Genomic DNA, 24,032 nt, shown 5'->3' on the forward strand with positions numbered 1-24,032 from the left:
GATGCGTGTGCCCCCTTGTGGGTCCTGGGGAATCGAGCCTTGAACCGGGGCCCTTAGGCTTCATAGGCAAGTGCTTAGCCGCTAAGCCATCTCTCCAGCTCAGCTTTTTTTTTTAAAGGGGAAATCATCCATTTATTGTTTAATGATCGCAAGACAACAACTGAACTTCTGAAGCACAATCTAAGTGCTTTACTTTTTTGATAAAGCAGAGTATCATAGAAAAACAATTAGTTTCCAGTAATATCTATATTCAGAATTAAGTCCTCCACAAACATGTTATCTGGAAGCAAAAGCCTGTTACAATATGCAAAGCTTCCACCAAAGTGGCTACTTTTTGTGCCAGAAAAGTTTATCCCTACAGGAGGAATGATGTGCTATGTAAACTGGCTGTAAGGTCACAGCTTTTAGGGCATAGGAAGTATTATCCTATCCCACATTGAGTAGTTCAGTGAAATCCAAAATCTATAACCATGCTGGTTAAAAGTATACACAAGCTTGGGGTTGGGGTTTGCATCTGAAAAATGCCCAAAATAAAATAACACCCCATTTCAAACCTAAGGCAGATTAAATATTTAGTTACAAACCAGGAAAAATTCATAACCAAAGGATTAGAATGTAGAGTTCAGAGCTCTTGTAAATTATTTTTTAAAATATTTTATTCATTTATTTATTTATTTTGGTTTCCTGAGGCAGGGTCTCCCTCTAGCTCAGGCTGGTTTTTACTTATTTGACAGAAAAGGGGGTGGGAGAATATGGATGCGCGAGGGCCTCCAGCCACTGCAAACAAAGTCCAGACGTGTGTGCTCCCTTGTGCATCAGGCTAACGGGGATCCTGGGGATTCCGTGGGTCCTGGGGAATTGAACCTGGGTCCTTTGGCTTTGAGGTAAATGCCTTAATCACTATGCCATCCCTCCAGCCCTTATAAGTTATTTTAAAAAGCACAACCAACTTGGTAAATGACAGACCTGGGTCAGTTCCCAAAAGACAGGCAGGACACACACACACACACACACACACACACACACACACACACACACGGACAAATGACTTGATTAGAGAAATGGAAGAGGGATAAGCTATGTGTCATTCCTTATCCATTTGATCATATCTAATATTGAGTTCATGTGGATACATCCAGTCTATGTATTATTGGTAGGAGTGAAAAATGGTACATGTCCATTAGAAAATTTTGCATTGTAAAACAGAACATATATACTTTTTTTTACCTAGTAACTATTTCTAGATATTCACATAAGTTAAATCATTGTGAATTATTGCAAAAGACAGGTATAAAAACATTCAAAATAGCAGTTTATACTAATAATACAGCTGAAATGGTCACTATGCAGAGTATCTATCGGTGGGAACAGTGCTCCATCCTATGGCAGATTGGTATCTAGTAGCCAAAGCAAATGAACTACAGGGACACTGAGCTTCGAGAAATCTTAATACAAGATTATGTCAATAAGATCATGTATAGTTAAAACAACTTTCTACAAACACACCTTTTAAGGAGGGCCATAAATTAAATAAAATTAAAGCAAGAAAATGATAGTGGTGTCAGGACAAGGGTTATTGTTGGTTGAGGTATAAAATCTAAGGTTGATATGTCACTATCAAGTTCTAACTTTAGTTCTGGGTGGTGGAGGTCTTGGGTGCTCAGTGTGTTATTTTAAAAAATGAGTTATCTGTTGGCCAGAGATGTCCCTGATACCCCCAAAACATTACAGGCCATTGTTGAGGCCCTTGGTTTCTCATCGCGAATAGATGATAAGACCCTAGTCCTGAAGACTCCACATACTTGGGCTATAAGGTCACTGAGAAATCCTGCTGGAGCTAAGCTGAAAACCTCCTCCATGTACACCAGCTGACAGAAAGCTGATAAAAACCATGCTACATGCAGTTCCATGAGAGAGAGAGAGAGAGAGAGAGAGAGAGACGTTCCAGTGAAGATACTCCACAGTGAACACTGCAAGCCTTATATTTCGCCAGCCAGGCCAAATAAGCCAATGGGTGCAATAGTGGCACATCTGTTATGGGGGAAACCAACCACCCTCTAATTTGACTGGAGGCCCACTCCATGGGAGAGACTACATCCCTGATACTGAAAACCTACAACAGGGGTAGTCATGAGCCCTAAGGATGCAATGTTTGCTGGTGTCTGGCTAAATGTATATACTATGCTCTTCAAACTGCCCAGTAAGCACTTGTCTTAATGTTCATACCCATATATTAATGCTACTCTCACTTTTGGTTAAAGCTTCTCTTTTCAGATGTAAGTGACCTTGGGATGACTCAGAAGATACCATGGTGCTGAGAAGAAGTGACAGAGGAGTGCTCAGCACTTAAATATTTCTATCACATCTTCCAAGGCTCAGAGTCTATTGTGGAAGAGGTGGCGAAAAGAATGTAATAGCAAAAGGAAGGGATTAGCTGGGCGTGGTGGTGCATGCCTTTAATCCCAGCACTCGGGAGGCAGAGGTAGGAGGAGGATTGCCATGAGTTCAAGGCCACCCTGAGATGACAGAGTTAATTCCAGGTCAGCCTGGACCAGAGCAAGACCCTACCTTGAAAAACCAAAAAAAAAAAGGAAGGGTAGGACTCCTTACAACATGCTCCTCCAGACACAAAATGGCCCGGATATCTATGACCTCACAGTGCCTGACACTACCTACACAAGACCATCATAATAGGAGGAAAAGGTCATGACATCAAAATAAAAGAGACTGATTGAGAGGGGGAGAAGATATGATGAAGAGTGGAGTTTCAAATGGGAAAGTGGGGGGAGGGAGGGAATTACCATGAGATATTCTTTACAATTATGGAAGTTATCAATAAAAAAATAAAAATAATGAGATATCTAAGTAACAAAATGTCTGAAAACAACTCATAGAGTAATGGTAATCATGAACCAAAGATTACAATTATGATGGTTTTAAAATGATGCTATTCTTGGCTTACCTTCATAAAGCTGTGCATACTGGGGGAAACCTGTTGCCCGCAGCCAATCACAAGCTTCCTTGGCTTCAATTTCTAGAATATAACAGAAGATAAATTTATAAGCCACATATACTTCAACATGCTTTTCTTTCATTAATCAACTAATTTTACTATACAGGTTAAAAAAAAACAAACATGAGTTCGATTAAAAATCCATACAGATAAGTAAACCAACAAACAAAAAGTTAACTTAATTCAAATGATTTGAATTTTAATATACCTTTTCGAACTTCTGCATATTTTATTTACCTTTCCCTTTCAAGAAAATTTTCCTGTTTTCTTTTTTTGAGGTAGGGTCTTGTTCTAGCCCAAACTAACCTTGAATTCACTACGCAGTCTCAGGGTGGCCTCAAACTCATTCTGCCTCCTCTGCATCCCAAGGGCAGGGATTAGAGGCATGCTCCACCTCTCCTGTACAACAATGCGATGCTCTGTAGTAAGTGATTATTACACCAAGCACAATGAGAAGGCTGAAGAGGGGTTTAATAACTAATTTCAAGTTTAGTTGGCTGAACTTGGTTTACATTTTATTTTAGCAAAAATCCACCAAGTACATTCTACAGCCTAGAGTAGAACTGAACTGGGCACAATTTTCCATCCTTGTGACACCCATAGGCCGGGTATTTTAAGAGCTGTAGACATCCTCAGATATTGTGTCTTTAGGAGCATGAGTATTTACTCAGTAGGAGAGAGGTCCAGGCTGTGGAGGGCATGAAGTCACTAAGTCTTGGCAGGCTTAAATGCTAGTAAAGCTCCCACTTCCCTGTGGTTAAATATCTTGTAGATAGTATTGATAAACAGAACAGCCAAGAGCAGCTGACAGGGGTGTTAAAGCTTTCAGGCACGTCGTTACAATCCTGTCAAAACTGTCTTACAGTTAAGGTCTCAGACACATTAATTAGTTTCTCTGTTTGCACAAAGCATATTCATTTCAACTCTTCGCACTTTCCTCAGGTCACTGGAGTCCTACAGAGGTCTCAACCTTGCTTAATTCGCCCCAGATTGACACCTGCATTAATCCTTTCTCCTCTGAGCCAGATGTGAGGTGAATAAGCACTATCGGATATATACACATCTTACTTTTGTCTGCTAATTTTATGGTTTTCATTTATTACGACATGAGCTCCTTGATCTTTCAAGAAGAAAAGTAATTAAGAAAACTCAAATTCATTAAGGCAAGTATAGGAATGTCCTTATCGGGTACACAAAGAGAAAAACAAGCCCAACTTTCCAAGCTAGTTAATAGCCAAACTAAAAACAAGTAATGTACTAGATTAGAAATAAATGCCATGGCAAAGGTTCCTTTGGTGAGTCCAGTGGACAGATGACAGTGGTATTATTTGTTTTGTTTTTTGAGGTAGGTTCTTATAGGCTGACCTGGAATTCGCTCTGTAGTCTCAGTTTGGCCTCAAACTCAAAGCAACCCTTCCACTTCTGCCTTGAGTGCTGGGATTAAAGGTGTGCACCACCCTGCCCGGCAAGAGCACCATTACTAAGCACAGTATTCAGGGCAGGATTAGGGTAAAGGAAGGACATGAGTATGGAAGGGTTTCAATGTATGCACAGAACTGATGCATGTGAATTACCTGACCTTAATAATTTTTAATGTACTTTTATCCATACTTTATCTTTGTAAGACATCAAGAAAGTTTTAAATAAAATTAAAAAACGAACTGTTTCTATAAAACTACACTGTGAGAAGAAAACATAAAAATCTCAAAATTTTGTTTTAAAGAATGAGGTATATTTTTCCTTTGTATCTTCCTCTATCTATCAAATATGGATGAGGGGAAGGATGTTTTTAAGTATCCTGAGGGCTGAAGAGATGGCTTAGTGGTTAAGGCACTTCCCTGTGAATCCTGAGGAACTGGGTTTGATTCTCCACTACCTATGTAAGCCAGATGTGCAAGGTGGCACATGAGTCTGGCGTTCATTTGCAGTGGCTGAAAGCCCTGGCACACCCATTCTTTCTCTATCTGCCTTTCTTTCAAATAAATAAAAAAAAAAACAAATAGCTTAAAACAAGTTACAGTAAATTTAAACATAACTTGTTATTATTATTATTATTTGAATTTTCGAGGTAGTGTCTCACTCTATCCCAGGTTGACCTGGAATTCACTATGGAGTCGGGTGGCCTCGAACTCACGGCAATCCTCCTACCTCTGCCTCCCAAGTGCTGGGATTAAAGATGTGCACCACCACGCCCAGCTATATAAGTTATTTTTTTAAAAAAAAAGTAGTTTAAATAATTTGCTGCTTCTGTCTCCTTAGAGGTTACTTCCAAAGAACAAAGTGTTAGACACTGGTTGTTAAAAACGTAAATGTGCTTGCTTTCTCAATCTTTAATTTACCAAGTGGTAAGTAACCAGAAACTCAATGTTCATCCAGTTTTGGCTATACACAGGCAAGACATCAGGCCCACACACATACAAAGAAAAACTTTACTCAATTAGATACCATTCACCAGCTGAATCTGCCCCCATTTGCAACATGTTCTTTATTTTGTAAAAATGGCTTCACATAAACAGGCACAAAAGATGTAGGGCATTAAAAAAAATCCACCTTTACCTCTATTAAATACAATCCTTTACACATTACAAAGTACTTTAACATACATTAATTAATTGAAGGTTCCATATGATCACAGTACACTTAGGTATACACACATGTGCTGGCTTGTCATCCAACCTCTTATTTTCAACCACTGAGAAAATGAAACTCATCTAATCTGAAATTGATCTACCAGTTCCCTGAGAGTCTTTCTTACAGAAAGGATGTGTGGGGCTGGCAAGATGGCTCAGTAGTGGGAAGTATGTGCTTCCAAGGCTTACGGCCTCAGTTAATTAACAAGTTAACCACATGGGTTGGATGCAAACACTGGCACAAGGGCTGGAAAGATGACTTAGTGGTGATGGTGTTTGCCTGTGAAGCCTAAGGACCCATGCTTGACTCTCCATGTCCCAAATAAGTCAGACACACCAGGTGACACAAGTATCCAGAGTTTGATTATCGTGGATGGAGGCTCTGGGGCACCAATTCTCTTTCTCAAAAAACAAGAACAAAACAAAACAAAACACAAAAAAGTGGAACAAGCCTCTGGGGTTTGTTTGCAACAGCAAGAGGCCTTGGCCAGCATCCTCCACACCCCCACACAAAAAGAAATAATGTGAGCCAAAAACAGTCCACTACTTTAGCAGAAACTTTTAACTAAAAGCGTCTACAATGACTGCAAAGCAGTATTTTCAAGAACCATGGAGATCTGGTCCTGTTACTCTTCCTTGTCTTTCATCCTAAGTGTAAGAATGTCCACTTCATAGATATGAAACCAACAGCAGCCAGTCACAGAAAGCATGGTCCCTCATCAATGAGAACTTAACTCAATGCTTCAACACAAATCAGAACTGGGAAGCTATGGAGATTTGACATAGGATTTTAGAAAACAGAATGTTTTAGACAGGCGTAATGGCACACATTTTTAATCCCAGCATTCTTTCCAGGTAGAGGTGGGAGGATCACTGTGAGTTTGAGGCCACCCTCAAACTACATAGTGAATTCCAGGTCAGCCTGTGCTACAGCAAGATCATACCTCTAAAAACCCTTCACTTTCATTTGTTTCTAATAAAAAGGATGTGCTAACAATCAAACAAAATATGATTCTTAGAAATCCTCATGTGAGTGGTAGTGTGAAGTGAAATTAGGTCTACATCCACACAGGGTCAGGAACTGAAACCCCAGCTGTCCATCCAGACTCAGGCTCATGGGAATTCCTGAGTGAGAGCTTTGATCAAGTGAGAAACATCTTGGCACTGTTCTCAGGGCTCTCCACTACTCCCTTACCCTAGCCAAAGCAGACAAGGTGTTAAGTCTCCAAACACCAGTGACTTCTGTGACTAAAATGTGTTCACCTTTGTTCAGCCTTCTCAGCAACTTTGCTACTGACTAACTTTTATTGAGTACCTATCATATGCAAGGCCCTGATTTGAACATCCAATGCAGTTTTGTTTCCTCCTCACATTGATCCTAACATGTGAAATATGACTATCATTCCCAGAATAAAAAAGGTACTAAGGCACAGGCAAAGAAGTAATTATCTGTCTTTAATATGGCATCTTCAGTGCCACAGTGGGAGAGGGAATAAGGACTTAGAGAAATGGTAATTTCTTTGTGTAGAACAGACTCTCATCTAAAAAACAAAGTCATGTAGGAGTGAACAGTGGGGTTTTTTTTTTTTGTATTTTTATTTTTTATTTATTTTGAGAGAGACAGAGAGGAGAAAGAGAGAGGGAATAGGCATTCCAGGGCTTCCAGCCACTGCAAACAAACTCCAGACACATGTGCCACCTTGTGCATCTAGCTTATGTGGGTCCTGGGGAATTGAACCTGAGTCCTTTGGCTTTGCAGACAATTGCCTTAACCGCTAAGCCATCTCTCCAGCCTATGAACGGTGTTTAAAATACAGAAGAAGGGCTGGAGAGATGGCTTAGCAGTTAAGCGCTTGCCTGTGAAGCCTAAGGACCACGGTTCAAGGCTCAGTTCCCCAGGTCCCACGTTAGCCAGATGCACAAGGGGGCGCACGCGTTTGGAGTTCACTTACAGAGGTTGGAGGCCCTGGGGTGCCCATTCTCTCTTTTTCCCTCTATCTGTCTTTCTCTCTGTGTCTATTGCTCTCAAATAAATAAATTTTAAAAAAAGACTTTTAAAATACAGAAGAATAAACCTATTAGTTCAGTCACATCCACTATCTCTCCTGGCTCATATTTAACAATTCAAATAGGCTGTTAAGGTATGGGTTTTCCTTGAGTATAGGTGGGTGGTGGTATGAAAACAATGAAGATGATGTTTTTAACACATTCCCCACAGGGCAACAATGCCACCAGAAACGAAAATACAATGGCAACACAATGAAGGCTGTATGCTGGGGGTTTGCTAAGCAAGCAACAGACTCATGTGGTAAGGAGGAAACAGGATATTTTTATTGGACTCAGCTAAGTTGTTGGCCATTTCACAAAGCAGTTCTGCACATAGGATGAATGGAGTCTGGGAAGAGTGTGTTTTGTGTGTCTGTGGACCACCAGGCCATATTTGCACATTTCCTGGCAGGATAGGTTGTCCCCATCTTCTCATGCTTTGATAAAAAGGGCAAAGAAGTTTCACAAACTTGCCATGTCCCTCTGCTGGACTCCTGAACAGGTAGAACAGCAGCACTGGGGCTCAGAGCAGGCTGGTGTGCCTTCTGTCTTCTCAGTGGGAAGGCTTAGGTTTCTCCCCTTTCCTAGGGAGCCATCAACATCAGCACCCATATAAACACAACACCGATAAAGGCGCTTGCTCATAAAGCCTGAGGGCCCAGGTTTGACTCCCTGGTAGCCACATACAGATGTACAAAGTGGCACACGTATTTGGAGTTCCATTTGCAGCAGCAGGAGACCCTGGTGCACACATACTCACCCACTCTGTTTGTCTCTCTCAAATAAATAAATAAATAAAGATAGTATTTATTAAAAATGCTATAACAAATGTTTCTTCAATGAAATTCTACAATCAGGCAAATATTACAAAACTGTAGGCACTTGCTCTGCTTTCATGGATGCCACCAGAGAGCTGCTTTAGCTACAGGGTGTTTTTGTCTGTTTGTTTGTTTGTTTTTCAAAGTAGGGTCTCACTCTAGCCCAGGAGGACCTGGAACTCACTATGTAGTTCTCAGGGTGGCCTTGAACTCACTGTGATCCTCCTATCTCTGCCTGTACTGGGATAAAGGTGTTTGTCACCCTGCTCAGCTACTACATGGTGTTTTGATCTAAACCACGATTCAGTCCACGTCCCTGGGTGATACACGTGTCTTTAAAAGGAAGGGCCAGCTTATTGGATTCTCCTGACTAGGCTAAGGAGGCCAATTGTACAGAGAAATCCTGCAGTTGGACACAATGGCTTTAGTAACAGTCAGCCTTACTCGAAAGGTGGGGCTCATGGATGTGGTCATTTGGAGAAGCAAACCAGAGTCTCATTCAAACAAGTATAGTCAAGAAGTAACAAAGGGGACCAAAGGGACTCTCAAAAGTAAGGGAAGACAGCACTTCTCAGAGCATTGTCCTACAAGTGTCAAAGGCCACCCAGTCCCAGGTTTTCTGATTTGCTCCCTCTCAGCGTATCATCCTATATAAAATGCCCTAAGTGTAAGTGTGGACAGGATGGAGACTCCAAGAACATACAATATCCCTCATGATTCCTTCCTTCTTTGCTCTTTCTCTGGACCCAGTAGTTTATAAATTAAATCGTCTCCTAAATTTCTTCCCCTCCCCATACCCTACAAATCCTTCAGGTTCAGGGGAATCATAAACCACTGGGCTGGTTTTTATTAGTTACTTATCTCATTATGTCACTTCTTGTGTAGTTCTTCCACTGCTTTAGAGATATAACCATAGCCTAGTTCTATCATAGCCCTTCTCATTTGCCTCGTGCCTGTCCCTTCAGCTCTTCAAAGACAGGCCATCAAATGTCAGCTGAGTTCCTAGGACCCGAGGCCCTGAGCTCCCCGCCTGCCCTTGTGCTCCTTCTTCCACATTCAGAAAATCCCTTCATTCATGTATACACCCTGACTTTTTCCTTTCCTTTCCTTTTCTTTCCTTTCTTTATTTTTTGTTTTCTTCACACTGGAACCACACATACATTTGTCTGAAGAGGAAAAGAAAAAAGACCATTAATATTTTCCTTTCCTCAAAGGTAGACTAAGAAACTTTGCTTGGCAATTATAAAAATAAATATTAAATATACACAACTGCCAAAAACTGGTTTATCAAGAGTTATCTATTAAAATGAATTCCTAATAGGGCTAAGTCAGATAGAATACATACTTAATATTTTTAAACTCCAGTATTATCTAATCACAGAAAGACTCTTGACAGGCATCTAGCAGCATTCCTACCCTCAGGTGCCTAAAAGAAAATTCCAAACATCTACCACACATATTCTGAAGGTTAGAAACAAGTACGGGAGCTTCTGGGAGGGATCCAGGTCAATCACTGTTTGCATCTGAGGCCATGTGTCAACTAAGAAGCAGACCCAAATTCTCTGTAAGGTATGATCGAAAATGTCACACACTTAAGTGGAGGCAATCAAATACACTTTTCCCTTCAAGCATTGACTTACTTTTGAAACTGGGCTTCCAGCTATCTTCAGGGATAATCAAAGACCCAAGCTCCCCTCCAAGCAGGAAGTCAAGTGTAAAGGCACTCCGCCATCCAGCACAAGGCATTTGACGACCCTTCCCCACCCCTACATAGGAAGAACTATTTCTAAGTCTCATGTGTTTGTCAAAGATCCAGGTGTTTTGTTTGGACTGCTCCAATGGGCCCCCTTTCACTGTCAAAGTCTTACAAAAGCTTACAGGGGCTAGCTGGTAGCTCCACCCTATCTGTGGCTGCACATGCCTGCCGAACTGATGCAGTCACACACTAGCCTCCTCCCATAATATGAACACACTATGTTCACTCTTTGTAAGCCCCACAGGGTTTTGTCCATTTTATTCTGATACACCATAAGTATCCACACACAATATTAGTTTGTGGCAGAATGGCCTCTCAATGAATAAATTGTTACTTTGATGTATGTGGTGCAGATGTATTTGTGCAAATGTGCACGTATGCAGGGGACTGAGAAAGACACTGGGCATCCTCCTCTATTGCACTTCCTTTTCATGTCCTAGGGATAGGGTCTCTCACTGATCATGGAGCTTGTACTGTTTTTCAGTCAGAACGGCTGAGCAGTGAGCCCCCTCAGTGCTGGGGTTACAAGGGTACTTGGGATTGAATTCAGGTCACCTTAAATGCTCTTACCCATTGAGCTATCTCCTCAGCTTCCTCGATGAATAAATGATTACACAAATAAACTTACTGACCTAATTCTCATTCTAGCTAAGGGAGTCTTAATTTTTCTGATCAGGAACCACAATAAGAAACAGACTTTAGGGCTAGAGAGATGGCTTAGCGGTTAAGCGCTTGCCTGTGAAGCCTAAGGACCCCGGTTCGAGGCTCGGTTCCCCAGATCCCACGTTAGCCAGATGCACAAGGGGGCGCACGCGTCTGGAGTTCGTTTGCAGAGGCTGGTAGCCCTGGCGCACCCATTCTCTCTCTCTCTCCCTCTATCTGTCTTTCTCTCTGTGTCTGTCGCTCTCAAATAAATAAATAAAAATTAAAAAAAAAACAGACTTTACATTTAACTCCTTACTTACACACACATATGTATGTATACAAATGTGTACATTCATGTATATATGTGTTTGCAAATATATGGAAACCTGGTTTCACACAACAGTTACAATGGGTGGCACTGCCTAGGCTTCTTTTATGCCCAACTGCCATTCTCACTAGGGCAGCCTCTATAATTCATGCTCCTCCTTCTAATGATTTCCTAGCTTTCTCATCAATTACATGAAAACATTTTTCTTCCCTGAAAATACTGGCATTAGAAACTGTGGGGGGGGGGTTATTCCCCAATTTTGTACACTTATTAAAGTTTGTGATTGTTCAAACTGATGAATTGCTTTTTAATCTTATTTATTTGACAGAGGTAGAGAGAGAAAGAGTGTCAGCCACCACAAACAAACCCCAGATGCATGCACTACCTTGTGCACCTGGCCTACATGGGTTCTGGAAAATCAAATGTGGTTCCTTAGGCTTTGTAGGCAAGTGCCTTAACTGCTAAGCCATGTCTCCAGACCTTGATTGCCTTTGAAATCTCTCTCTCTCTCTCTCCTATGTGTGTGTGTGTGTGTGTGTGTGTGTGTGTGTGTGTATAATTTACTTATTAACTTGAGAGAGAAAAAGAAGCAGAGAGAGAGAGAGAATGGGTATGTAAGGGTCTACAGCCATGGCAAATGAACTCCAGATGCATGCACCCCCTTGTGCATCTGGCTTATGTAGGCCCCGGATAGTCGAACCGGGATCCTTGCTTTACAGGCAAATGCCTTAACCGTTAAGCCATCTCTCCAGCCCCCTGATGGCTTTTTAATGAAGCAATCTCTTGATTTGTTTTGTGAAGGCTGTTGTTTGGTTATGTGTGGGTCCATAGCCCTTAAACTAAATTTAAGCTCCACAGGCAAACACCTCAGTGTGTAGAAAGCTCAGGGAATTTCCCTTTGCTTGCTGAGCTCTGGGATCTGTACTTCTCTGGGAGGCAGGGTGCTGACATGCATGTGGGATCTTGCCTTCTGCCTCCCTTCTCCACAGAGGAGAAAGCTGGTCCAGAATAAGTCACTTCCTCAAGGGTACAGGTGGTGTCCCCAGGTTTTCCTGCTTCTTGACCATTCCATGGTGTTCTCACTTCCGTCACTAAACTGCTTCTCAGTACTAGTAAGAATTGGAAGTTGAAGTTTTCCTTTTGAGTCCCTTACCTGCATGAGGCTTGGAGAACGATGTGCTGCTTTCTAGTAAAGAAAATTCCTGGACATAAGGAGGAATAAAGGTTCCACTCCTTCCTCTGTGATGTGATGACAACTTAATAAATGGTTCTGTCGTGAAAGAAGGAAACCTCTAGGGAGACACACTGCAAGCCTGTACTGGGATTAAGTACTTAAGTGACACTTTGGGGATGCAGAGATTTAATCACTGAAGTTGCCTTTGGGAATCCTCGTATAGAAGCATTTGTAAGAGTAACGTTTTCAACACACAGTCCAGCAAAGGTAAGTAACTCCCACCAAAATCTGTACTCCTCTATTAGGCAGGCAACAGTTCTACATTAATGAGAGCCCTGACTGACAGGGCTCTATCAGAACTCTAGCTTCTAGGTTGCCCTCCACCTCTCCTGTCTAATTTCAAGCAACAGTACTTTAGAATTTGACATGCTCTGTGTGTGTGTGTGTGTGTGTGAAGGGATCAATGCTAGGGTCTTACATATAGGGCAGGCAAGAGCTCTATCAGTGAGCTATAATTCCCCACCATGACATGCTAATTTTGTGCTAAAATGTGTAAGGAAAAAAATACACCTTCTTGTCATCTAGCTGAGTACAGGAATCGTTTTCTTTAAAAGCTACTTGGGACTCCCAGGCCCCATTTACACACAACTGAATGGTCAAATGTTAACTTGGGTCCATCTATTTAATTTCTTACAGAAATTTTAAACTTTTCTAGAATGGTCCATACAGAAACTTGCAAACTTGTGATGATTATACCTCACTAAAATCAAGCCAGCACAGTATAAATCCTCATTCTGTTGTTAACAAATTCAGGTGAGAAGGGGTCTGAAACTCTGCTCTGCTCACATATGACCTTGGACTAGTTACTGAATTTCCCCGTATCTCAACTGTCATTCATCTAGGGAGGGGCACTGGATTTTGAGGCTATCTTTGGAAAGTTTTGGAATTTTCTAATGACTTTCACTAATGCACAATACAAAATCCTCTTCCTGTATCATGTAGTTTGGAAAACGAGTTGTATGAACATCGATCTCCTATGGGACCACTGTACAGATTCAAGAAGTGGAGAGGACTTGAGGGTTTGAGCATGCTCCCTGTCTTGTCACTCAGTGTAACACGAGGCATGGGAGGCACAGCTACAGGGCAGACCACTCCATCGCTAGTGTCTTCCCCACGGGCTCCTAAGTGTTCAGAGCCTGGGAAATGCCACAACTGCAGGGAGTGGAAAACTTTTGTCCTTCAGACATCCTTTGGAGACTTCTGCAGAAGGAAGGCGCCTTTGTGACAAGAGTCAGGAAGTGACTTCCAGTACTCTCCACAGGACACTCAAAGGTGGGGGTAGGAGAGAGAACAAAATGTGGATGGGTGGTTTCAAGGCATCTGAGGACTCAGAGCCACTGACCCAGGCCTTAATTAGCTTTTGATTTTCCTCCTCGCAGGGGAGGAACACACCTGATAAACACACCACACAGAAGTAGAAGTGACAGGAAAGGGACACTGGTCCCCTAGGAAGCCAAGTCTAGCGACAGAAAGAAAACCAAGGGACCATGATGAAGAGAAAGGGATTTATACTGTGCTGGCTTGATTTTAGTGAGGTATAATCATCACAAGTTTGCAAGTTTCTGTATGGACCATTCTAGAAAAGTTTAAATGTTGCTTCTGAGGGTTTATGAATGTCTGTGAGGTAAGTATGCAGGGCTGTCTTCCTGTCTGCCACTGATTATGATAGCAAGAAAGAACTATCTACTTAAAAAAAGGTTAAGGCAGAGTAGATCTAATTAAAGGGCCCCAGCAAGACTCCCTATCCTTTATCATTGACCAAGATAATCCTTAACAATAACACAGGGGCCCACCTAAGGGAACGGTGCTGACAGACAGAGGGATATCTTCTCAGCTGGAATCCACCCCTTTCAGTTACTCAACCTCCCCTGGTCCACAGTCTCAGTTATCCACAGTCAACTGAGATCAAGTATTAAATAAAAAATCCCAGATAACACCAACTCATAAGTCTTCAATAACTTCTATTAATATTTTGTTATAATTTTCCTATTTTAGTGTTGTGAATCTTTTACTCACCTTATAAACTTTTATCATAGATATGTATGTATAGGGGAAACATGATATATGTGTGTATGATACACACACACACACACACACACACAGATACATATACCTGTGGTTTCAGGTATCCACTAGAAGTCTTGAAATGCAATCCTCAGGGATAAATGGGGACTACTGTAACTTGAGGAAGAAAGAACATACCACTATGTTTATTCGAATACAGCAGCAGCCCATTCCTTTAAAATGAACTTAACGGGATAGCACCATCTTCATTCAAAGGAGCAGAATGCTTAACTTTGTATTCCTCCATAAGCAATGGCCATAGGTCAGAAATAGAGACAGCTGTAAAGTTTGTTTCAACAAAGTATGTTTCTTCTCATTTCACAGCCCTGAAAAAGAACATGGGACTGTGTTTTTAAGGCAGAGTAGACTTAACTCTTTGCTGCTTGGCATTATCACTTGACCTTGACCATCACAGGAAGGAACTCCGAATGCCTTGAATGTTGCACAGATTATTTCTGTAAAGCAGAAATAGCTCAATTGGGACAGCATTAAGATTTTTCCTTTAAATTATGGTCCCCAGACTCCAAACAAAGTTTTGGAAGTGGGCCCTGCTGAAACTGAACACTGTGAGACTCAAGAGATGCAGCTAAGCTTAGAAATCACAGCAATTCTCTCTCTGCCTCAACTTGGGTTGTTATTACTATACTATGCAAATAATAAAAATGACAATCTCCTTTCTCCATGGATTGACTTGAACCCATCAAGAATGGCTTGGACTGGAGAGATGGCTTAGCAATTAAAGCATTTGCTTTTGAAGGTTAAGGACCCAGGTTCAGTTCCCCAGTACCCACATAAGGTAGATGCACAAAGTGGCACATACATCTGAAGTTTGCAGTGGCTGTAGCTTCTATTGTGCCTATTCTCTCTCTTTCTCAAATAATTTTTTAAAGTAAAATTTATTAAAAGTAAAATTACTGGGCTGGAGAGATGGCTTAGCGGTTAAGCGCTTGCCTGTGAAGCCTAAGGACCCCGGTTCGAGGCTTGGTTCCCCAGGTCCCATGTTAGCCAGATGCACAAGGGGGCGCACGCGTCTGGGGTTCGTTTGCAGAGGCTGGAAGCCCTGGCGCACCCATTCTCTCTCTCTCCCTCTGTCTTTCTCTCTGTGTCTGTCGCTCTCAAATAAGTAAAAAAAAAAAAAAAAAAAAAGTAAAATTAATAAGAAAAGGCTTTGCATGATAGGAGTTTAAAGGGATGCCAGTTGCCCAACAAGGCCAGGTTTTCCTAATGATGCTCAAAACCCCCAAGCTAAACTGGGCATGGTGGCACACGCCTTTAATCCCAGCATTTGGGAGGCAGAGGGAGAAGGGCGGCCATGAGTTTGAGGCCACCCTGAGACTACATAGTGAATTCCAGGTCAGCCTGAGCTAGAGTGAGACCCTATTTCAAAAAAAAAAAGCCCCAAGCTATTAGTCCTCCTGGGTTGGTAACATCCAGGGAGGAAGGGGAAACATCTGAAGTTATTTTTGCTTTTGCAGGTCTTCTAGTTGTACATACAGGGTGAATACTATTGTAGGGTGGATCAAGTATTGTCTGGGGCCCTTCAGTTTTTTTTTTTTTTTTGCATGGCCTCATTTCCGTCTTCCTGTTGCTAGGAAGGAGAGTCAGGCATGAGAAACTTGTGTTTACAATACTGGCCCATCCTGTCCAGAACAAGGCTCTCTTCACTCACTGTACTCTGGATGCCCCCAATTCTTCTGGACCAAAGCACCCTTCCCTAAGTATTTTCAAATTGCAAACTTACCCACTTAAGTCGTAAAAATACCACTCTCATTTAAACATTGAATCATGGCTTAAAGTCTCTATGGGGACACCCAGGGAAACCCAAATACTTATTTTTGTATTTGAAACCACCTCTTGGAGTCTCACCAAGCCTCAGTTGGAATGCATCTCACTGGGGCCGCCCATGTTCCCTTTAGGCCCCATAGTAGTCCTGCAAGTAAGAGCTGGAGTACTACACACGTTTTAAAACTCCCTTTACAACCTATTCAATCATAATACATCTTTTATTAATCTGACCTATTTTCCAGAAGCACCCCATACCTCTTCTAATATACATATGTACTCAAACCTTGCTTGGTCTTTCTTCTTTCAACTACAACACGGATCAGCAAAGGTTGAAGGGTAAACAGTCTCTTAGCATTTACTCCACAATTAAAGAAGAACCTTTTGACTAGATGAGTGTACTAAAATTTGAAACAGAAGAGCACCTTCTATTATAGATAACTAGCTAATCTTCTTACTCTTTAGGAAGTGAGTTGTGTTTCTCTTAAGATCTACAATTGGGAAAAATTAGGGCCCAATTCATCAAAAACACACTTTACATCTACTTCCAAGGAAAAAAGTAACTTGCAGGGTACTTATCCCCATTCTGTGGAGTGAGGAAAACAAGTCAGTCCCCCTTCTTGAGCTTCCAGTGTGTTTAGTACAAGTTGTCACTCAGCTAGAAATAAAGTATAATCAGTTTTTCTCAAAAGCAAACTGAAAAACAGCTGGGAGAGAAAATCAATTCACTGTACTTTATTTTAAACTCAGAACAGTAGTGCTAATGGAAAAAGTATGCACTCAGGCCTAGGCCATGCTGTAAATCCGGCATGCCACAATAAAAGTGAATACAGGCAATCGCCTGCATTTTCTCAGGAAATGTCTCAAAATAACTTCTGAACGCACATCTGCTAACCATTTGACACTCTTCCTCGGGACTTTGGTTCTACTATGAGGGGGCCTGCTGCCTTGCTGGGCACCATCTGCTGCAGTCTACATGCCAAGATGGCATTGGGTGCCTCCATTAATTCCACCCTTATGGTCAGCAAATTATCCCGCAGAGGCCAGCCTGCAGTCCAGATGGATGCTCAATTAGTCAACCTCTTGCGGCCACTGATAGGTTTACATTCTAGGCGCTGCAGTCTGCTGGGCTATTATTTTCCCTCGTCCCTGGAGTAAATAAAAATTTAGAGGGTAAAAAAAAAAATGTTAATTTGAGACTCGAGATTCGGCATTCTGCCTTCTTCAGAGCCCGTATTTTTTCTACCCGCATGCGTCACACATGCCACCCCCACGAATCTTCTGGTAAGGGGTGGCTGGGCCTAGGCTGCATGCCTCTGAATCACCAGCCACAGCTTGAAACAACCTCTGAATCTTGGTGACCACTGACCGTGTGGGAGGCAAAACGTCTCATTCAAACTAAGACAGGATGGGACACATTTTTTCTGATCCCCCCTCCAATCCCCTGTGCATGTTGAAGACTTCAGGTAGAGATTTCCTGCTACACTTGCTAGCTAGTATAAATTAGGAATTAAATGAACATTTGGCCACCTCGCAAGGCACATTATTTCCACGCGTGTTCTTACCCCGCATTGGGGGCACTTCCCAGGCTCGTCCATCAGGCAGACTGCCAGTCCCAGGACTCCATACCGCCCACCTCAGCATCACCCCCTAGCAGGAAGGAGGCACCAAAACCGCAGAAAATTACAAGAGTAGGGTGGGCTAGCTACTGGGCGGGGATTAACTCCTTCCAACAGATCAAAGGTTCAGCCCCTGACATTGGGAAGTGGGGACAGAGGGCATAGAATAGGGCACGGTTCCAAGAGAGGCCGTCGTTTATATACAAAAGAAAAAAGAAAAAAAGGAAAACCTCCTCGAGTGTGGCGGCGCGCTTCCTTCCTCTCCCGGGCCCACAGACGGGCCAAGGGCGTGGGTTCCTCGTGGGCCTTTTCAGGATGCACGTCCGCCCACCTGGCACACCGCGGGAACCCCACATGCGCGCCGGGGCTGGGGGGCAGGGAGGAGGGCTAGAGCTTTACAACACCCAGGGACAGGGCCTCCCAACCTGGACTGTCCTGGTCCAGTCTCAGAGAATTCCCAGAGTTTAAAACAGGCGAGGGAAAAATGTGTTAGAAACGAACACGTTGGTTCGTTAAACACATCCCGGAGCACAGTCTAGAACAGTATGTTCTTCCGAGAGCCACCAAAGTCTCCAGCATCCCTTAAGGAACACACTCTCGGTAAGACAGCGCTTACTGGGGGAGTTGTAGCGTTAAGACAGCAAGCAGGCGACAGCGGGTCGGCCCCCCAACGAAAGATAAGTAGAAAGGGGGTCCGTTGTGCCCGTGGGGGGTTTAGAATGAAACTAACAGAGGTCCAGGCCCTGCAACCCCAAAGCGTTGGCCAAGCGCACCCCGACGGCGTCCCTGCGCCCCCAGCCCATCCAAGCGCACCCCCACGACGTCTCTGCGTCCCCAGCCCGTCCAAGCGCACCCCGAGGCGGCCCTGAGCCCCCAGCCCGTCCAAGCGCACCCCGACGGCGTCCCTGCAACCCCCAGCCAGTCCAAGCGCACCCCCATTACGTCCCCGCGCCCCTAGCCCGTCCAAGCGCACCCCGACGGTGTCCCTGCGCCCCCAGCCCATCCAAGCGCACCCCGGCGACATCCCTGCGCCCCCAGTCCATCTAAAGACACCCAGAGGCGGCCCTGCGCCCTCGGCACTTCTCGGCCAAGGGACTCAGCCCGAAATTCAAACCTCCCTCTGCAAACCGACCCCACTTCCAAGAAACCAGGACGACTGCGCAGCGGGCGTTTCGAGCACACAGAACGCTAACACGCCGCTCGTGCTCGGCGAGGCACGGTGACACTCCTCCCGCGGCCGCTGCCCTCGGCGGGGACCCCGGCTAGCCCGTGGGCGCGGCGCGAGCTTACGTGTTAGGATCATGGTGCCGGGCGGCTCTCCGCACACGAAGTGCGCGGGGCGGCGGGGGCGTAGTCGCGGCAGCCTGAAGCCGTTCGGGGTCCCACGGCGGCACGCGGGACGCGAGCCCTCGCGCGGTCCTCAGCGCATCCTCGCCCAGGGTCCGCCGCCCTCCGCCGCCGCTCGGAGAGGACGCGAGGTGGTGGAGAAGACCCGGCGACCGCACAGCGAGCGCTCAGGAAGCCGCCCGAGGAGCCCGGCAGCGGCGGCTCCGGCTGCGGCGAAGCTCGGCCATGGCCCGGCCCGGAGTTCAGCGCGCCCGCTCTGGCAGCCGCGGCCGACCGCACGCCGCGCCCACCCGCTAGGCCCGCCCGCAGGGGAGGGACCCGCGCCGCGCCGCCCCGCCCCGAGCCGCGCGCAGGCCGCCGCGGCCCCGCCCACGGCAAGGCCCCGCCCCGGCTCCGCCCTGCGCTGGAATGTTTGCCTGCAACCTCCGCGTCTGCGGCGGGAAGCGCCGAGAAGTCGCCAACTACTGGCGGGGGAGGAGGGAGGAGGGGGTGAAGGTAAGATCCAGAAGGTACTTACTGCACCGAGATGTCTGGGGTGCACTGGGACCCCGCGCACTTTCCCTCGATGGTTCTGTGCACTTTTTTATTTCAACCTCTGTGGGCATCCTGAAATTTTTTTAGTGACGGCTGCGTAGTAGGGACTTAAGAATGGATTAGGGTCGCCTGATGTGTTAAATGGGAAAAAGAGCTACCTGCCTTTAGGACACTTACTTCGTACTACAGCTGGCCAGGAGTACAGAGCGAATGCAGTTATTTATTAAATGTTGCTGTTCCAGTTCGTGCGCAGTCACAGCTGTGCCCCCAGACCGTAAATGGAGAATCTGTGATGCTGGCAATCTACATTTATTTATTTACTTATTTTTTAGAGTTGTTTTCAAAAGCTCGGGTGAGTGGTTTGGACGCCCTTCATTTTTGACACTCATAGTAGACTACAATCACAGAAAGTGTTTAAAAATCCACACCAAGATTTCATGAATATTTACTTTGGCATAAGTTGATGTTTTCCGTGTGTTGTCTCTGGGGCAGAAACTACTGGACTAAACTCCTTCATTCAACAAATACTAAGACAGCATTTATTATGTGTTAAATGCTTTACTAGGCTGGGGGATACAGCAGTAAGCAAAAGAGACCAGCATCCCTTCCTTTCTGGCATTTCCTTCCTTCTGGGTAAACTACACAATAAACAAGACAAATCAGTAAAAAATATATAGTGTGCTAGCTGCGATATTTGAGCAAAATCAGAGGACAAGGGAATTGAGGACAAAATTTGTTCTTATATATAGCTTAATATAAATGGAAGAATTTACTCTTTTTCAGCTCACCATGTATAGATTTTATAGTCTTGTGTTAGTTTACAAATACAAGACTCACCCCACCTTCAATATTTCCAATCACACAAATCACCCAATTCCAGCAACACCCTCATTTACCACAACTAAAATCCATGGCTTTGGAGAGCATGTGGGGCCTCCATTCAACAGGTTTGGCCTTTCCACAGCATTTAACTACTGGTTTCCAGCGTCCAGGAAGTGGAGGCCTGACCTAGCCCAAGAAAATGGAACTATCCTTTGAAGGGTGGGCCCTGAGGGAACATGCCCACAGTTGCCAGCAAGGTGAGGCCCAATTCAAGAGGAGGCCCTGAAAGTGAGAACAGAAACTTTGGAGTCCCATGAATGACTATGTTTGGGATTTAAAATGTTTTTTAACATTAACAGTGGGAATCATCTGAATGCAAGAAAACACCCATAAGGTGTATGTGTTGGGAAAAAAAAAAAAAATCACTGACCTTGCCATGTGAAGTAAAAACTTAAAAACATATACCTTCAGGGATGGGAATGACCTACAATGAGTAGAGTTTGCCATGCAAGTGTGAGTACCTGAATTGGGATCCCCAGAACCCATATAAGCCTGATGCTGTTGCACTAATGTCTGTAATCCCTACACATCTGGGGAGAGAATGGAGGTGGAGACAGGAGCTAGCTTGGTGAACTCAAGTGTGGTGATTGAGAGACCCTGCCTCAAAATGGAAGGCAAAGACCAGTACAGTAAATTGTTCCCTGACCTTCACCAGTAAGCTAAAGCATGTGCGCACGTACACACACACACACACACACACACACACACACACACAGAGTTGGAAATCAACTTGGGATATATAAGGAAAGAGTACATTCAAAAAACTCAAATTAAAAAAATATAGGTATTTTGTTCTGGGGTCATGGTTCAGAGTGGTTAACGGCACTTACTTGCAAAGTCTGTGGACGGTTTGACTCCCAAGTACCCACCTAGAGCCCAATGCATAAAATGGCACATGTATGTGAGTTCATTTGCACTGGCAAGAGGCCCTGACATATCCATCTGTTCTCTTTCTCTCTCCTCACAATAAATAAATTAAGAAACAACTTTTAAAAACAGCTATTTCACTGGGTGTAGTGGCACACGACTTTAATCCCAGCACTCAGGAGACAAGACGACTGCTGTGAGTTCAAGGACAGCTTGAGACTACACAGTAAATTCCAGGTCATCCTGGGCTAGAGTGAGACCCTACCTCATGAGCCAAAAGACAAACAAAAATAAAAAGTAAATTAGGGCTGGAGAGATGGCTAAGCAGTTAATGTGCTTGCCTGCAAAGCCTAAGGACCAGAGTTAAATTCCCCAGTACCCACATAATGCCAGATATGGAAGGAGGTGCAAGCATCTGGAGTTGGTTTGCAGTGTCTAGAGGCCCTGGCATGCCCATTCTCTCTATCTGCCTCTCTCTTTCTCAAATAAGTAAAATGTTGAAAAATAATTCATCCAGACAGCCTTCTAAACATTTATTGACCACTTAATACTAAACATTCATAAAAATATAGGTATTCTAAGCATGTCTCTCCAAACATATGATTGTTATGGTGGTTTGATTCAGGTGTCCCCCATAAACTTAGGTGTTCTGAATGCTAGGTTCCCAGCTGATGGAGATTTGGGAATTAACGCTTCTTGGAGGCAGTGTATTTTGGGGGGCAGACTTATAGGTATTATTGCCAGTTTCCCCTTGCCAGTGTTTGGCACACTCTCCTGTTCCTGCTGTCCATCTGATGTTGGCCAGGGGATGATGTCCACCTTCTGCTCATGCCATCATTTTCCCTGCCATCGTGGAGCTTCTCCTTGAGCCTGGAAGCCAAAATAACTTTTTTCCTACAAGCTGCTCTTGGTCAGATGATTTCTGCCAGCAATGAGAACCTGACTTCAACAGTTGTCAATATTTTATATTTTGTAAGTACACCATGGGTAAAGTTGGGCTCTAATTAGGTTTATATGCATTGGTTTCTCTCCAGATCATATAAACCTTTTTAATTAGGTTTCTATGAGTCTCCATCCTTCTCATACCTACATCTACTTAGCATTTATCCTTTCATAACAAAACATACTAACCTTTTTCTTTCTGTTCAAGCCTCATTCTTTTTGATTACTGCTGTTGCCTTCTACGGATTTCACTACTCTCATTACACCTTTCTGGGGTTGCCCATAATCTGACAATACTAGTAATTCCAAAAGCATTTTTTGTTCTTGGTGATGTACTAGTTTGCTTTTGGCTGTCTCTGAATGTCTTCTTCCGGTTTATAGTGCAGTGACATAGCTTGTGAACAAGGTCGAGTCTCATTTTCATAGTTGAAAACTTCACTTTCTTCTTTAAAAAAGGTTTTTTTTTTTTTAATGTATTTGCACTTGTGTACATATGGGTATGCCAGGGCCTCCAGCCACTGCAAACAAATGCCAGATAGATGTGCCAGTTTTTGTGTCTGGCTTTATCTGGGTACTGGGGAATTGAACCCTGGCCAACAGACTTTGCAAGCAAGTGCCTTCCCAGCCTAATTTCTGCATCTTAAAAAAAAAAACAAAAAACAAACAAAAAAAAAACGTGGTAAATAGTCCATATCTCATAGGCTTTTGTGAGGATTGGATAAGTAATATACATAAGTGTTTAGCACATACATAATAAGCACTGAAAACTGTTAGACATCTTTATTCTATATGATTACCCATTAGCATTCGCAGAGGCTTGGTTCTGATCTGCATTAACTGAGGTTTCAGCCTGAAAATATGGGACTCCAAGACGCAGGAGTTAGCTCTGTTGTAGCTGATGTTCCTAATGCCAAGTAGTAGTAGTCAGGGTCTTCTAGAAGCCTTTCAGTACATAGCAAGAGAAATTCAGTACACAAAGTATGTTAGGTTCAGAAGAAGTTGTCACTACTTATTGGTTCTCAATGGCACATTTTTCTTTTGTAAAAGACTGCATTTCCTCAGCTTGGAATCAGCTACTCACAGGCATGCCTTACTGGGAATTTTTGTCATATTAACTGTGGAATTACCAAAGAAAGAAAAATGTCACAGATAATGCCTAGGAAGGGGGGCTGAATGTTAGATGAAGAGGGCTATTCTTCACTGTTTTTGGTTTATACTGTATTTAATTACTGAAATTACAAATGATTGATTTTTTTTTCCCAAGGACACCGACTACCTTGCTTACACAAAATATGTTAAAAATAAAACAAAACAACAAAACCGATAAAAAGAACTGTCTACAGGATGTGATGTTAGTGAGTAAAGCAAGATAGGGTGGGATGGTAAGAACTAGGGAGCCCAAAACCCCTCTAAGAGGGGAGCTGCCTGTCAGGTACTAGCTGTTTGCCATGTGTTAACAACAACCCCAAAGTACTGGGCAAAAGGGTTAATGCTCCTGGCCTCTCATATTTCCACTTCCCTTTCT

The 24,032-nt window shown here is 43.6% G+C and overlaps 1 protein-coding gene across 5 annotated transcripts in view; it reads right to left on the reverse strand.

The window, feature by feature from the left end:
• Window positions 1–24,032, reverse strand: part of Dlc1 (DLC1 Rho GTPase activating protein) — a 445,416-nt gene that overhangs the window by 31,497 nt on the left and 389,887 nt on the right. For 4 of the 5 annotated variants that reach the window (XM_045131177.1, XM_004657101.2, XM_045131701.1 and 1 more), the window contains one exon: window positions 2,963–3,034. In XM_045131177.1, coding sequence (XP_044987112.1) covers window positions 2,963–3,034 — 72 coding nt within the window. Of the gene's footprint in view, window positions 1–2,962; window positions 3,035–19,225; window positions 19,336–24,032 lie in introns of those variants that run through there. The other variant, XM_045132628.1, reaches the window with a different exon arrangement.

This window comes from Jaculus jaculus, chromosome 1 (genome assembly GCF_020740685.1).
Source record: "Jaculus jaculus isolate mJacJac1 chromosome 1, mJacJac1.mat.Y.cur, whole genome shotgun sequence".
In the NCBI taxonomy this organism is placed as follows: Eukaryota; Metazoa; Chordata; class Mammalia; order Rodentia; family Dipodidae; genus Jaculus; species Jaculus jaculus.